The 15,636-nt window shown below is 42.6% G+C and overlaps 1 protein-coding gene across 2 annotated transcripts in view; it reads left to right on the top strand.

Annotated features, from left to right (window-relative positions):
* Kmo (kynurenine 3-monooxygenase) overlaps nucleotides 1–15,636 on the top strand; it is a 38,974-nt gene that overhangs the window by 15,397 nt on the left and 7,941 nt on the right. For both annotated transcript variants that reach the window (XM_006996185.4, XM_015989525.3), the window contains 5 exons: nucleotides 1,731–1,818; nucleotides 3,493–3,658; nucleotides 6,551–6,622; nucleotides 7,692–7,813; nucleotides 10,853–11,000. In XM_006996185.4, the coding sequence (XP_006996247.1) occupies nucleotides 1,731–1,818; nucleotides 3,493–3,658; nucleotides 6,551–6,622; nucleotides 7,692–7,813; nucleotides 10,853–11,000 (596 nt within the window). The remainder of the gene's footprint in view (nucleotides 1–1,730; nucleotides 1,819–3,492; nucleotides 3,659–6,550; nucleotides 6,623–7,691; nucleotides 7,814–10,852; nucleotides 11,001–15,636) is intronic.

The following is a 15,636-nucleotide window of genomic DNA, read 5'->3' on the forward strand; positions in this document are numbered from 1 at the left end:
GTTTTGTTTTTTTTGGTTTTTCGAGACAGGGTTTCTCTGTGTAGCTTTGCACCTTTCCTGGAACTCACTTGGTAGTCCAGGCTGGCCTCGAATTTACAGAGATCCTCCTGGCTCTGCCTTGCGAGTGCTGGGATTAAAAGCGTGCGCCACCACTGCCCGGCTCAAGACACTTTTAAAACGCTTTTCCTAAAAATAATTCTCAAGATCTTTATGTGATGGTCTGCTCTGTGAACCTCCCAAGGTGGCACTGTCCAGTCTGGAACCACAAATGCCAAGCCACATATATTATATTTTAATTGTGTGAACATAATTTTATTGTAACCTAGTATAACAAAATGTATTTTTTTTTTTAAAAAAAAAAAGATACCCTAACTATATCAGATAAACTCTGATTTCTGCAGTTATGTGACAAGGAAAATATCTTTTTTCTTTTCTCTTGTTTTCATTTCTCTTTTCAGAAATATATTATTAATCTTAGTAGAAATATATTACCATTTTCACTAGATTTTTTGTTGGTGGTGGGGAGGGATGGTTCATTTTCTTATTTCCTTTTAATTCCTTTTTCTTTTTTGAGACACAGTCTTACTACATAGCTCAAGCTGGCCTTGAACTCATGATCCTTGAACTCCTGCCTTAGCATCCCGAGTGATGAGATTAGATTATAGGCATGCACCACCACACCAAGCTTGACTGGTTCTACACTTGCTCAGTATCCAAGTGCCATGACACCGGGAGCACCGTCAACCAGAAGCCAGGGGAGAAAGAAACAGCCATGCACAATGGAGGGAACATTCTTAATGGCTGAATGTTTCTGCTCACAAATCAAGCTGGAAAGGCAGCTTTAAGATTTGTGACAATCGTTTCTTCCCAAGGGCACAATCAGGAATGCTGGAGTTTGTACAATGCTACTAGTTGAATATTTTTAAAGTGACAACAACCGTTTTTTCTTTTGTCTGTATTGTTAAAAGTTATACTAGACTATCCACAAAACAGTTGCCAAATTAACATTTTAACAAATCCATGTCATATTAAGAATAAGTATCTTGTTGGGTGGTGGTGGCACACACTAATCTTAGCACTAGGGAGGCAGAGGCAGATGGATCTCTGAGTTTGAGGACAGCCTGGTCTACAGAGTTCCAGGACAACCAGGGCTACAAAGAGAAACCCAAACCAAACCAAACCAAACCAAAATAATAATAATGATAATGATAATAATAATAATAATAATAAATTAGTAAATTAATAAAAATAAAAGATAAAGCCATGCACCACCATCTCCTGCTTGACTTTAAAAAAAAAAAAACTGGGCATCATGGTGAACACCTTTAATCCCAGCACTTGCGAGGCAGAGCCAGGTGATCTCTGAGTTCAAGGCCAGCCTGGTCTACAAAGTGAATTCCAGGACAGCAAGGACTACACAGAGAAATCCTGTCACAAAAAAAGCAAAAAAAGAAAAATAGAGACTAAGTATCTTTTCTGGCCTGATAGGTACACACATGAAAGCCCAGCATTCATGTGGTAGAAGCCAGAATTTGTGAGCTGGAGGCTAACCTGGGGTACACAGTGAATTCAAGATTGTACTACATAGTGAGACCCTGTCACAAATAAACAGATCGGTTAGTTAAGTAGTCTCCCTCTACTGTTCACAGCAAATGATCAGCAGTTCAGTGTGATTGGGTGAAGCCACAGCTGGAACTCAGTTCTGTCTAACCTTCTGTTTCCTCCCTCAGCGGTGGAGTCCTACCCCAACGCCAAGGTGCACTTTGGCCACAAGCTGTGGAAATGCCGTCCCGAGGAAGGGGTGGTCACCGTGCTTGGGTAATCACCGTGCAGGCTTTGGGCTTCAGAGGGCAAGGGTGGGAGTGGAGAACTCGACCCGCAAACTTTGTTCTTTGGCTCTCCTGGAAGAGTTAAATGATTACTGAAGCGAAAATTCAAACAGGCTTCACAGCCAGGGCTTTTTGTTTGAGAACAGTCCACCGTGCTCCCTGAGTATCCAGAACTGGCGATTCTCCTTCGTTTCCATGCCTGGGTGAACATCCTTTGCTCAGACTCTCTCCTCCTTGGAAATAGGGGGCCCTCCCCTGCCTTGTGTTGCCTGTCCTCTTTCATGGGGTGACATCTCGGCCTGTCCTTGACCAGCTCTATGTCCTTTAAAGTCCCACCCTCGGAATACCACACGCCAGTCACAGGTTACACGAGCATTTGTAAATTCACGTCTCCAGCGTTAGCATGTGTGCCCAGGCCGCCGGCCTCACTCTTGGCCTCAGTGAGGTCCTGATCAATGACGTCCCAGTCCCGGTACAGTTGCGTTATCTCAGATTCCTTCTTGTCTCTGTTGCCTCCCCGCCTCCCGGCATCCCTGTCTTCCCTGGGACTGTTTTGGCATAATCAGTCCCTTACGGTGTACTCTTCTCCCCTGTTTTCTCCCATTCAATCTGTCCGTTCTCGTCAGTATGTCTTCCTTTCTAGTCTCTTTCTTCCTGTGAGATGATGGTGTCCAACTCCTGTCCCCACACGTGTGTGCTGCTGCCTTTGCCCCCTGTGTGTCCCCCTTCCACTTCACGTGGAAAAGTCAGCTTTCTGAAACTGCCGCTCCTGAATCATCATCCTTCTAATGGAAGAAATAATGCAATGAATTTAAACTTCTGTCTTTATATCCAAAATTCTCCTTCCTTCCCCCTTTGCCCTTTGTGCGTTATACAAGTTGACCTCCTGTATCTAAGAATGCTTTAATCATGGGTACAACCAACCTCAGATCAAAAGTATCCAATTTTGATTGCATCTCTAAGAAAACACAAAAGGGAAAGAGGTCATCTGTGCTGACCATGCAGAGACTTTTACTCTTGCCCTTGCTCCCTAATGATACAGCCCCTCACACAGCATTTCTAGAGAGAAGTTAAAGCATCTGGGGGAGAGGGGTAGGACATTTCCAAATGCTGTGCCGTTTTACACAAGGAACTTGAGCATCTGCAGATTTGGATAGTCTAGAACCAATCCTGGAGGTCAACAAGGGACAAGTGTGCTCCATTTTTAAGCTTACTATCTGGTATCCTTTCCTCACACCAAGCTTTTTTTCCTCCAGCAAGCCCTGGTCACATCTCTGCAGATGCTCCTGAGTTCACTCGCATACTTGGGACTTACAGATGTGTTTACCTCTACACTTCGGGACTGCTTTCCCATTTTCTCAAGGTTGTCTTTCTTCAGCTCTGTCACACTTCTGGAGCAAGCATGTCTCTCTTTAGTATCAGGGCAGTGGTACATTGTTCTCATTCTCAAAAGCAAAACCATGTCTGGGACAAGCATTTTCATCTTAATTTTAAATCTGTTGAATTCAAGTTAGATTAAGCCAGGCTCTAAATTAGATGTGTAGAAGCAGGCTTTTTGAATTACCTCTAGAGTTTGCTTTTTACACCCAAGTAGAAATATATTGCCATTTTCACTAGATTTTTTTTTTTGTTGGTCGGGGGAACGGTTCATTCTGTTTTTCAGACCTGACCAAGTTCCCAGAGATGTCACTTGTGACCTCATTGTAGGCTGTGATGGAGCCTATTCAACTGTCAGAGCTCACCTCATGAAGAAGCCTCGCTTTGATTACAGTCAGCAATACATCCCTCATGGGTACATGGAGTTGACAATCCCACCCAAGAATGGGGAGGTAGGTCTTCTCTGTCCCCATCGCCCTTCCCCCACAGGTGCATCTAGGGAGAGCTAGTGGAGTAGACCAGCAATGTATTTCTGGAAAGAGATTTAAAATTGTGGTTTTCTCATTCCCACATTGTTCCATTGCTAAATAATACACTACGCCAGACGCAAGTAAGTGCTATGGAAATTTTCACATGAAATTATTTTGATAGAAGATTTTATGTTTAAAAACAAAACAAAACTACTTTACTCTGTCAAAATCAAACATAGAAACTTATTTTGGTAAAGGAAACATGAACAAACTTCCTCCTCGTCAAATTGTTCCACTCATTTCCCTGTGCCCGCTGTATGAGCGTCCTGACCTCATGGTTGGAGAGCTGATAACTGGATTCCAGGGTGAGATAGTTCTGTTGACAGGCCAGCCCTGATGTAAGGAAAACAGCACCCAATAAGGCAGCTGTGAGGTAATCACTTACGTTTCAGCCACATGTAATTATTAGTAATGATTAATAGTCTTTTAAAAGGTCTCATTTTTTTCAAGCTACAGTGTCTTGAGACAAATGTGGCCCAAACACAAGGACATCTTAGCAAGCCCCCAAACAATCCTAGACAATGATTTTTTTTTTATTTTTCTCTTCTAAGAGTATTTATTTATATATTTAAGCTTTTGGACATGTATTGTGCACTCACCATATTCTTCTCCAGGACCCTCTGCCCTTCTTTCCTCTCCCACTTTGTCCCTTACACAGTTTTACTTCTACTTTCTTGCCATATATATGCACGATTTTATGTATCTAAGTAAAATCTAGGAACCAAAAATGTGAGAAAACGTATGATCTTGGTGTAAAATCAGCTGAGTTCACTTCCTGGAACTTTCTGCACCTTTCCTTCCTCTCTTCTTTCTCTCTCTCTCTCTTTTTTTTTAATGTACAACTTGCCCTCCACCTCTGAAGTGTGGAGTAGGAAGAGAGACTGGATGCAAGGCCTTTGGGTATTATTAGGAAAATACGTTCTATTCTTTTCATTTCCTAAAGGTTTGTGCACTTAGCTTTACCTTAAAGCTTATATTTTATTTCATTCTTTGAGATTTTTTTTTTACATGTATACAATGACAACTCCCCATCTCCTCTCAACACATACCCCCCCCCCCACCGCTCTGGCTTTGTCTCCTCTTCCTCCTCCTATTTTTATTTTTCATTATTTTTTCACACACTAAGTCCAGTTAGTGCTGCTCATATGTCCATGGATATGGAATCATACACTGAAACACGGGAAACTTACGAGTGGCCCCACTCTCCAAGAAGAAAGATTCTCCCTCCTCTAGCGTTACCACTTGCCAGAGTTCTACGGTAAGGCACAAAGCCTGAAAATCATGTCCCTTATCTATGCAGAAACTTAAGATGCCTTGATTTTGTGTAGCTCTTGTGTGAGGAGCTGTGAGTTCATGAGTGCAATAGCCATGCGTGTCCAGAAACACCTTCCCACAGCCCTCTTCAGCACCCGCCCAGTCTCACATTCTTTCCGCCTCTCCTTCCATGCTCCCCAACTTAACGCAGAGCTGTTAGGGCACAATCAGAAAGCTATCTGGACCTATGTTTTGAGGGACTTCAAGTGAGAGGAACCAGAAGGCAGCTCCAAGCTGCCCTCAGACTGCCGTCGCACACAGGCCTCTCTCAAGAGTGTGGCTTGGTAATAAAGAAGCTAAGGTTTGACGATTGTTTTCTAGGCTTGAGGACTGTTTGTGAACTACCGCGTGTTCTCAGTCGCACGCTGTTCTTGCCATGATACACAAGCCATCCTTTGTGCCAGTGAGAAAGACAGAACCCAAGTGTTGTCTTCTTCACTATCTTAATCAAGCTCTGACCTCTGTTGCTGCCAACGTTGGGAAACCAAGTTAGCTTCTCTTGTTATTTTCCTCCTTGTCTTACTTACATTCTAGAGTTCTGAAAAGACGAGAGAGTGGTAGGAAAATACAATAGATGGCAGAAGAGACAGGCAGAGTATCCACTCTGCTCCCATCCAAGTGCTAGGTGCATCTCGATCTGGTTTAGCTGGTGAAGCTGTGCCAAAGCCCTGCTGATTCCTGCTTAGTTCGCCTGTGCTCTGGTCTTCTGTACAAGGGTCTGTTTGCACTATTTACATGTCAACTCGCTACTTCCCATACTTTCAGTCAGCACTGAAACACTCACACGTCCCACCTCTTACATTACTAAGGCTAAGCGACTTGGCTTTTCATGGGATCTGTACTTCTGTCCCTGTGCAGTCTTTGAAATCAAACAGTTAGGCACTTGATTCTCTCCAGTGTCTGTTTTAGACTTTGTTTAGGGTTCTGGGACAGAAGCAACAACAACAAATAAATACAAAACAGACAATGGAAGAACTGCAAAGTCAGGCAGATACAGACCCTTCTAAGACAGAGTGACTTTGCTACTTCATGACATGGGGAGCCGGGAGACCATTGTTCCTTCCATTTTGTTCTTACTACTTGAACTCAAGACTTTTCTGTGCGGTCTATAAAAGCACTTAGTGTAAAATTATTGAACACAATCCTACACACACAAACATCTACCCACATGTGTGTTTTATATATTTTTATGTGTGCATACATACATATGCATATCGACATGCATACTTATATGTATAGAAAGACAGGGTGAAAGAGAAAGAATATCTTCTAATATATTCTCAAATCTCGAAATAAATGGTTACAAAAATACCTGCCTAAGTTTGAATGTATAAAGATAGAACCCAAAGTATCTTCTAAGACAGCATCTACTTCTTCACGCAGTAATACACGTGCAATGCACCGTATCTATGGGAATGGTCTAGATTATTTCAGAAGCCATGCAAAGCTGTGGTAGAGGTGAGTGACTTGCTAATTGAACATGTGTTCTTTGTCCTACAGTATGCCATGGAACCTAATTTTCTTCATATCTGGCCCCGGAATGCCTTTATGATGATTGCCCTTCCCAATATGGTAATGTGCACATTCCTGCCAGCTACTGATATATCTATAATTGATATTTTTAGTTCTTACTTTTGTGTTGGTTGTTTACATAACCTAGTTGATCTCATCATTATTTAATCTATTTAATGATTTTGTCTTTGAAGCTTTGGGCTTCTGAGGAAAAACCAGAAGCAAGTTCAGTATTTACTTTCGAAAGGAGACTATACTGACGTGGATAATGAAGAGTTCATATCTAAGGTGCTGTCATTTCAATCAGAGGCAGTCTAGGAGCAGGTGCCACAGTAAACCCAAAGAGATTTAGGTTGAGTATTAGAAAGAAATTCCAGTCTTTAAGGTCTGTGGGACATTGGGGTGCATGCATGCGTGCATGCGTGCATGCGTGTGTGCTTTCATTTATCTCCAGGGTTTTTTCTTTATATCTCTAGCTAGCTATGTTCTGTGGTAGTTGTTTTCTTCCTGTTGCTGTCTATCATAGGATCAAGACTTTTTTTTTTTTTTTTTGAAACAGAATTTCTCTGTGTAGCTTTGGCTGAAACTCACTCTGTAGCCCAGGCTGGCCTTGAACTCACAGAGATCTGCTTGACTCTGCCTCCTGAGTGCTGCATTAAAGGGGTGTGCCACCACAGCCAGCCTTGATCAATACTATCTTAAGGGGATCAATACTATCTTAAGGGAAAGAAAAAGAGGAGGAAAACAAATCACATGAAACCATCTATAAACAATCTAAGGACTGCAGCATTTACTTGGTGAACATGGACGGTTTACACAGCAGCAATACTCTGAGTGACCCGGGAAGCAAGGAGCACCTCTGAAACATGGTGGAGCAGCTTTCCTCCAGAAAAAAAGGGGACAAAGCTGGCTGGGATATTCTCCAGGAGATCCTTAGTCCCAGCGATGGTCCTGTGGTTCAGGGGTCCACTCCTAGTGCCAGCATCACAGTCTTTTTTTTAATTTTTTTACGGAGCTGAGGACCAAACCCAGGGCCTTGTGCTTGCTAGGCAAGTGCTCTACCACTGAGCTAAATCCCCAACCCCACAGTCTCTCTCCTCTCACACCTCCTTGTTCTTCTCCGTCACAGGACAAATCTTTCACGTGCACCTTGTTCATGCCCTTCGAAGAGTTTGAAAAACTCCTGACAAGTGATGATGTGCTGGACTTCTTCCAGAGGAACTTTCCAGATGCTATCCCTCTGATGGGAGAGTGAGTCTCAGCCAGAAACTGTACCTTCATTTCTTTTGGGTTGAGTTATTCCAAATCCAAACAAAACTGTTCCGACTTTTCTTGAAAATTGCTCTTAAAATGCACTCGCTGTAAACGAACATTAAAGCCAAAGTCTGAGTGGGCTCTCTGTTAGGAGTAGAGATTCTGGGACAATCATGCCCAATTTGTCCCAGAAACACAAGCACCAGTGTCCCTAGGCTTTGCCCGGGCTCCTGGTATGTGACACAGCAGATGCCTGTCTCAGGCCTGTCCCCTTCCTAGCTGTGTGCTGTCCAATGCTCAGGGCTCCTCGTGGTGAAATGCTGCTAAATGATATTGCCCACCTTGGGCAGGTTGTTGCAGACTAAGTAAGGTCATCCTATACACTGTTCAGCCCAGGGCTCACACGGGTTGAGTTCTGCCCCATCAAGGCTCAGTGAGTTCGCTAGCTAGCTGGTTTATTATCTGCTCCTCATACGGCCCATGTCAGCATCACCCTGCACGTGGACTTTGCTGTATGTTCTCACTTAAGGACTCTGCTTCCTCCAAAACTAAACACACACACACACACACACACACACACACACACACACACACCCTACAAAACAAACACCTAGCTCACTTGCCACTGCAGTGTCCTCTCCAGGGAGACCGAAGAGTGCTGTAGAAACACCTGTGTAGGCTGGCCGCAACAGAACCGCCACACGCTGGGTGGCTTAGAGGTGAGAGACCATTTCAACCAGCTCTGGAAGCTGAAATGTTCAAAGTCAAGGCACCAGAAGGTCTGTGGCTGGTGAGAGCTTCTTCCTGGCTCACAGAAGGTGCCTTCTGCTTGTGAGAACTTCTGTGACTGAAGGGACATGGATCTCCCTTGGGTCTATTTCCTAAGGGCACAAATTGGGTTCAATTTGGGCTCCATGCTCATGAGTGAATCACCTCCCAAGTTCCCGGCTGCAACTACCATCACGCTGAGGATTCAGATTCCACACATGAAACTTGGGGCACATGAACAATCAGGCCAAAGAAAGAGCAGGAGTTTTTGTTTTCCAGGCAGGGCCTCCCTGCTGTAACCCAAGCTGATGTGGAACCCATAATCCTTGTTCCTCAGCTTTCGGTGCTGAAAACACAGCCATGTGCCACCAGGCCTGGTTTACAGTCAGATTTCAACCCAGTCAGCCTCTTACTTCCCAACATGTACCTCCTTGATGATAATCAAGGTGTCTTCCTGATGGTGGGGTTACAAAATCCACAGCTACCTGTGAAAAATGGAAAGTGCAGCCTCAGCCCGATGGGGCTTGCAAAGTGCCAACTGTCATGGGTTTTTGATCTATATAGAGAGATCTACAGCCCTCCACCCTTGAAAAGAACCTACCTGCACACCAAATTTAGATCCTGTGTAGTTTTAAATTGTTCCATGGCTATTTTTTACATCTTTAGACAGATTTAATATTTTTTTTAATTTTTTAAAAAAATTACATTTATGTATTTATTTATTTATTTGTTGAAAGGGGGACACTGTGGCATGTGAAGGTCAGAGGACAACTTGTGGCAGTTAGTTCTTGCTTTCCATCTTGTGATTCCTGGGGACTGAACTCAGATCATCAGGCTTGGCAGCAAGGACCTTCATCTTGCTGGCTTCAGACTTAACATTCTTGAGGACATGTAGTGTTTTCATATTTATAGTTTCTATGAAACCTCTGTTGATGTTTTATGAATATCAGGGTTTTCTTTGTGCTTACCCTAGACATCGTGTTCAACAATATAGATGATGAGTTTACTTCAGTTCAACTGAAATCTTGTGCCCATTGGTCAACTTATTCCAACCTCCTCAGACATAATTTTGATTACTGTTATTCATTTCCTAGAACATAAAAATTCACATTAATCTCTATTTGCTGTGGTCTAGTAAAATATACTGTAACATTTGTTCAGCATTTACACAGGAGTCTAAAATATACTAGTGTGTTTAAAAACAGCCTAAAATATAATAATACATTTGAAAACAGTATGGTCTGTTTACATAATAATGCTTTTATGACATGATATACAGACATTTCAAATTATTCAAATACTGCCAGATTTATCCTTTTGTATGAGATTAACTTTACCAAAAACAATGATAATTAGAACTGTGGAATTGTGTGTATATACATGTTTGTGTTTTAAGTGCACATGTATGTATATATGTCCATGTGGGGGCAGTCTAATGTACATATACCCACACATACATGCATGTTTCTGGAGACCAGAGGCTGATATTTAGGGGTCTTCCTCAGTTACTCGCCACAATATTTTTAGAGACAGGGTCTCTCACTAAACCTAGAGCTTCTTGATTGGCTAGACTGACTTGCCAGCAAGGTATATACATGGGGCCTGATAGATAGGCAGTCTAGCCACTGACTAGTCAAATATTGTTCTGGTGATTGAAATATATTCCAAGTAAAAGTAGCTTGTGAATTTTTTCTACAGAGCATTGACAAACATCTTGCCTCATAAGAACACAAGAAAATATTGATTGAAGAACAGGGAATAAATGCTCAAATTCTGACAGTAGAATGATGGTCAGTCAGCCCCAGAGGTCTTCCTATCTCTGTTTCCCACCCAGAGCTGGGATTATAGACACACACTACAGGCACGCTCTGTGTCTTACATGAGTGCCACCATACTTGACTTTTACATGGGAATTAAGGCTCTGAACTCAGGTCCTCATGCTTGCACGGCCAGGCTTTACCAAATTAGCCTTCTCTGTAGCCTAGAATAGCAGAATTTATTTCTAAAAGAAACCATTTTCTCTTTTCTTCTTTCCCTGGTTCTGGGGATTGAACCCAGGACCTTGTATATGTTAGAGGAGCATTATCCCACTGAACTACATCTCCCTCCTTTGTTTGCTGTTTTACTTCTGCATTCTTGGTTTGTTTGTTTGTTTGTTTGTTTGTTTTTCATCAAAATACCATGGCAATGAAGCCAATAAATCTGTAAGAACTTAGCAGTGGTTGTCCCCAATTAATCTGTTCATGTTTTGATTGCTTTTTTCCAAAGGCAAGCCCTCATGAGAGACTTCTTCCTGTTGCCTGCCCAGCCCATGATATCAGTGAAGTGTTCCCCCTTCCACCTGAAGTCACACTGTGTGCTGATGGGAGATGCAGCTCATGCCATTGTCCCATTTTTTGGGCAAGGAATGAATGCGGTGAGTTCTCTTCCTGTGGGAAAGTTCCTGGAACGTTCCGAAGTCTGTCTCAAATAGTAAATCCTAAATAGAAGTGCTGTCTAAACCATCCCTGCACAGTCCCAAGTACATAACCATTTTGCTCACCACTCCCATTGCTCAGTTAGACTCACTTCAACTCCATCGGATCCAGATTATTTGATACAATATCCCAGTCTAGAGAAAAGCACAACATATGATAAGGCATCCTGTTTTCGTGAGAACTATGTCTACAGCCTAATGTGGAAACTTGGCTAATATGATTGGCAGGCCTAAGTAAAACTACAAACTGATTAGATGTTGAATACTACTACTTTCGTGGAAATTTTGGCATTCTGGTTAGAATGAAATTTTTTAAATATAGTGCTCTTATATTAAATGTTAATATCAAAAATCTTATTAACTTCTTGCATGTATATACATGTACATGTGATAATAGTTTAATAACCACTAGTCATACTTTTCTTTGATGATAGGACCATATTCTGTGGGAGTCCAGCTCCTACCTTTTCAAGGGTTCCTACAAGGAGGAAAGAGGGATAAGAAAATATTAGATAGAAAGATAGTGAAGAAGAGAAAGACAAAAACACAGGATAGCTTCGGGAGGACCTGGGTCAATACCCAATAGCCTTTTCCATTTATTCAAAAGGGCTTTTTATAACAATGCCAAGAGGTGGGGCAAAAGACCCCCTCCTTTCTAGATTGAAGCACACTGCACAGCCAAGTGTAGACCCTTCCAAACACCTGGTAACCATGTTCGTAGTGAAATCATGCCGTTATGCAGCCCTGCTGGGTAAAGCAAGCTCAGATTCTCAAACCTTGAGTAATTTGGGCCTCCACAAATTCCCCCTTCTTAATATTTTAAAAGGCCCCTCAGACCTCTCAGATAGACTGTGCCTGTCTTAGGTCATCTTCTTCTTCATTAATCAGCCTTACCTGTCATGGAGATACACTTCCTGTCAAGTATACTCTGTCTTAGATTGGCAGCTAGCAAAAAGGACTTTACTCGTCTCTGACTACCAGCCTCTAGCAGGAGAAAGTACAGAGCTTAATTCTATGCAGCTCTGACTCAGATCCCTACTAAGAGCTTGCAAATAGATGGAACAACCACAGCAATACTCCTGCTACCTCAGGCTGCCACATCTCTCAGTGAAGGAATAAAGGATGACCAAGACGGAATGTCCTCTTTGAATGGGTCTAGGATATCTATAGCAGCCTCAGCTACACCAAGACCTTTTTTAAGTCAATAAACTCCTGATGCAACAACATCAACATCTGTAAACTCCTGATGCATTCATATCAAACCTAAAGACTCCCGTAGCTGTTGTAAAACTCTTCAAAAGGCTTTTTGCTCAGCTAGTAGGAATCAGAAACCATCTCTTAAAGGAGCCATGCACTGGTTTGCTGCTAACAACCAGAAGTAGTGTGGCTCTGGGCTCCATTTCATTCCAGATTTCACAGTCTCAGTCCTTGAATACCAAATAGTGACAAAACCTTTATCCCAAACTCCTTCTCAGCAGTCTGGGGGACTCCTTAGTCTCCTTCTTTCCCCAGACTACAGGAGAACATCAGTAGATCAAGAACACTGACTCCTTTTCCCTGATTTTTTTTTTGATCAGGAAAATAGAATCCCAGCAAGGATTAGAGGGTTTGATATGGCCACCATCCAACTGTTCTTGTACTAACTGCTGGATAGCTTGTATTTTTTCTTCTGTCAGGGGCTATTGATCTATTCACACAGGATTGTCAGATTTCCAAGTTATAAGATCTGCCTGGAGTACAGGCTGCTCAATGACCCTTCCTAAAAATACTCTAATCCATCCCTATTAACCCCTTCTTTAGGGAGCAAAGGTAACATTTGACCCTCACTAGTTTTTACTAACTCCTGGTCGGGAACCTTTGTTCAGTGACAACTGTATTGGGGCCATATAAGTATACTTCCATATGGCTCAAAACAACTCAACTCCACAGATTTACAGGCAAGTGAGAGACAATAATGTATGGCTGAAAGGTTCCTTCATGACCTTCCTCATCTCTCCAGGAGAGTTCATTGCTGCTCTGCTCAGGACTCTGAGTTTGACCAATCCCTTTCAGTTGTGTGATAGTTTCCATCTTTGGCCACACGGAAGGCCATTGACCAGCAGTTATAACTGACAGATCCACACCAGTGTCTAGAAAACCTGAGAAACTTTTTCTGTTTATAATCAAAGTGAGTTCTCGATGCTGTGGACCTATGGCTCATAGCCAATAGAAATCTGACAAACCAAATCCAGCCTCTCCTCTCTTATCCCTTTTAACAGGATTTCTTGTTGCACCTGAAGAAGTAAAATTAACTGTGCAAGTCTCTGGCCTGTCTTTATTACAGAAATTCCCTTAGGTGAGTGAGTCATCAACTTAAATTCTCCAGTGTAATCAGCATCAATTACTCCAGGAGCAACAAAGATTCCCTGCATGGTAGTACTACTTCTTCCCAAACTAACCCTATAGTGCCTTCCAGCAAAGGCCCATAAACACCAGTAGGGAGGGCTTGCACCCCCATTTCAGGAGTCAAAACCATATAGATAGAAGAGCTGAGATCTAATCCAGCACTACCTTGGGTTGCTCTGTAGAGGTCCTGAATGTATTTCTTTGCTGGGACTGCAGAATTACCCCATAAATCTACTCTGTTAGGGCCTGGGGCTGGCCCCTCCATCCATTTCCCTGGAAAGGATTCCCCTGGGTATCCATTCTTGATAGACATTTATAGCCCAAAGCATCCTTCTTTTGCATCTCAGGAACAACCCAGGTTTCTTATTTGCCCTTAAGCTTTTTCCCCTTTCAGGACACCTTTTGACTTGGTGTCCTATCTGGCTACACCCAAAGCAGCTTCCTGGTGGTCCTACAGCTCTTTCTTGTCTTGAATCATAATTTCTTTGCTAGTAAAGAACATCCTTGCCTGTTTTTCCCTGTAATGCTGCAGCCATGACTGTTCCCTGATTATATAGGGGCCCTTTATATGAGCAAAGTCAAATATAGTCAGAGATGTTTCCTTTCTCTCTAAAAGGTCTCAAAGCAACTTGATAAGTAGCATTAGCATTTTCATAGGCAAACTGTATAACAAGGAAAAGTCCAGCTTCTGAATCCCCAGTTAACCTGCCTGTTGTCTGCATTAACCTAGAGACAAAGTCCTGAAACAATTCATTAGGCCCTTGTCTTATCTTTGATAAATCCTCAGTCTGTCTTCCAGATGATGGAAGCTTATTCCAGGCCTTTTTGACAGCTGCATTAACCTGAGCATACACTGCCACATCAAAATTTAACTGTTGACCTATCTCCCGATAAAGACCGTCTCTGGCAAGTATATCAAAAGTAGTGGGAATTTGTTGGACCCAATTTATTTTAGTTGTGGCCTGATGTTGCTCCACAAACTAACTTTTCCAAAGCAAATAATATATGCCTGACAAGCAAGCTCTGGCCATCTGTTTTCAGTCCCCAGGAGGCAAGGCTTCTAGAGCTAGGCTTTCTAACAAAGCTTGCATAAACAGGGTGGTCAAGCCATATTGGTTGCATGCTATTTTTAATTCCTTACATTGTTTAAAAGGAATTGGAACATGCACTCACATGATATTATCCTGGGCATCTTGCTGCTCAATTACAGGGAACATTTGAAATCCTTGCACCCTCTCCCCTCTGCTAGCTGCTTCTCTAATACTGGCTTGAAGGGGGAGATTGCTGGACTAGCCACAAGGGTTTGCCATGTTCTGGGAAGCTTTTGCACCAGGGCAATTATGGGCAACTTTTCCCTTCTGATAGATGACCCCCCCCAGATGAGTCTAATTCTGCCACTACAGAAGGAAGATGAGTACCCTTCTGAGAAGGAAAGACCTGAAGAGCCTCCAATTTTTGAGAAAGAGAAATTACTAAGTCTGTCAAGCCCTTCACTTCCTCCCTTGTCTCATCTCAAGACTTCTGTTCCATAAACTCGGCTTCATGGCCAAGAGGGGACTGACCCTGATTGAATGATTTTTTAAAAGCATTCCCATCTGGTGGCAGCTTTGGTGGAGTGGAAGGTTTTGTTTCATCTGTGTCTGTCTCAGGGAAAATTCCCCTGCCACTCAGGACTCAGATCCAAACTGTCTGGAACTAGTGCCCACAAGCCAAAATCTTCCACTGGGATCTTTTCTGTCCCATGTTCCTCATAATGTTGTTGTATTTCAATTCCAATCCTCCCCCATGAGTCTGTGTCCAGAGTCCCATAGTCAGAAAACCAAGGACACTGTTCCTCTATAAAAATAAAGAACGTTAACTTTTAGCTGCTCTGCTATATATATAATTTTACTCCTGAAGAATAGAATACCACTGCTTAATCCTTAATTCGTAACCACACATGTCCAACTGCTTCCATGGTGGCCCCTACTCTCTTTTCCTTGTCTCCTCTAGACCCAAGTCCCAAGTTCTGGCATCATCTGTGGGAGCCCGCTCCCACCATTTCAAGGGTTCCTATGAGGAGGAGAGAGGGATACGAAAATATTAGATCGAAAGATAGTGAAGAGGAGAATGACAAAAACACAGGATAGTTTCAGGAAGATCTGGGTCAATACCCAGTGGCCTTTTCTGTTTATTCAAAGGAGTTTTTCAT

Source organism: Peromyscus maniculatus, chromosome 11 (genome assembly GCF_049852395.1).
Source record: "Peromyscus maniculatus bairdii isolate BWxNUB_F1_BW_parent chromosome 11, HU_Pman_BW_mat_3.1, whole genome shotgun sequence".
Classification (NCBI taxonomy): Eukaryota; Metazoa; Chordata; class Mammalia; order Rodentia; family Cricetidae; genus Peromyscus; species Peromyscus maniculatus.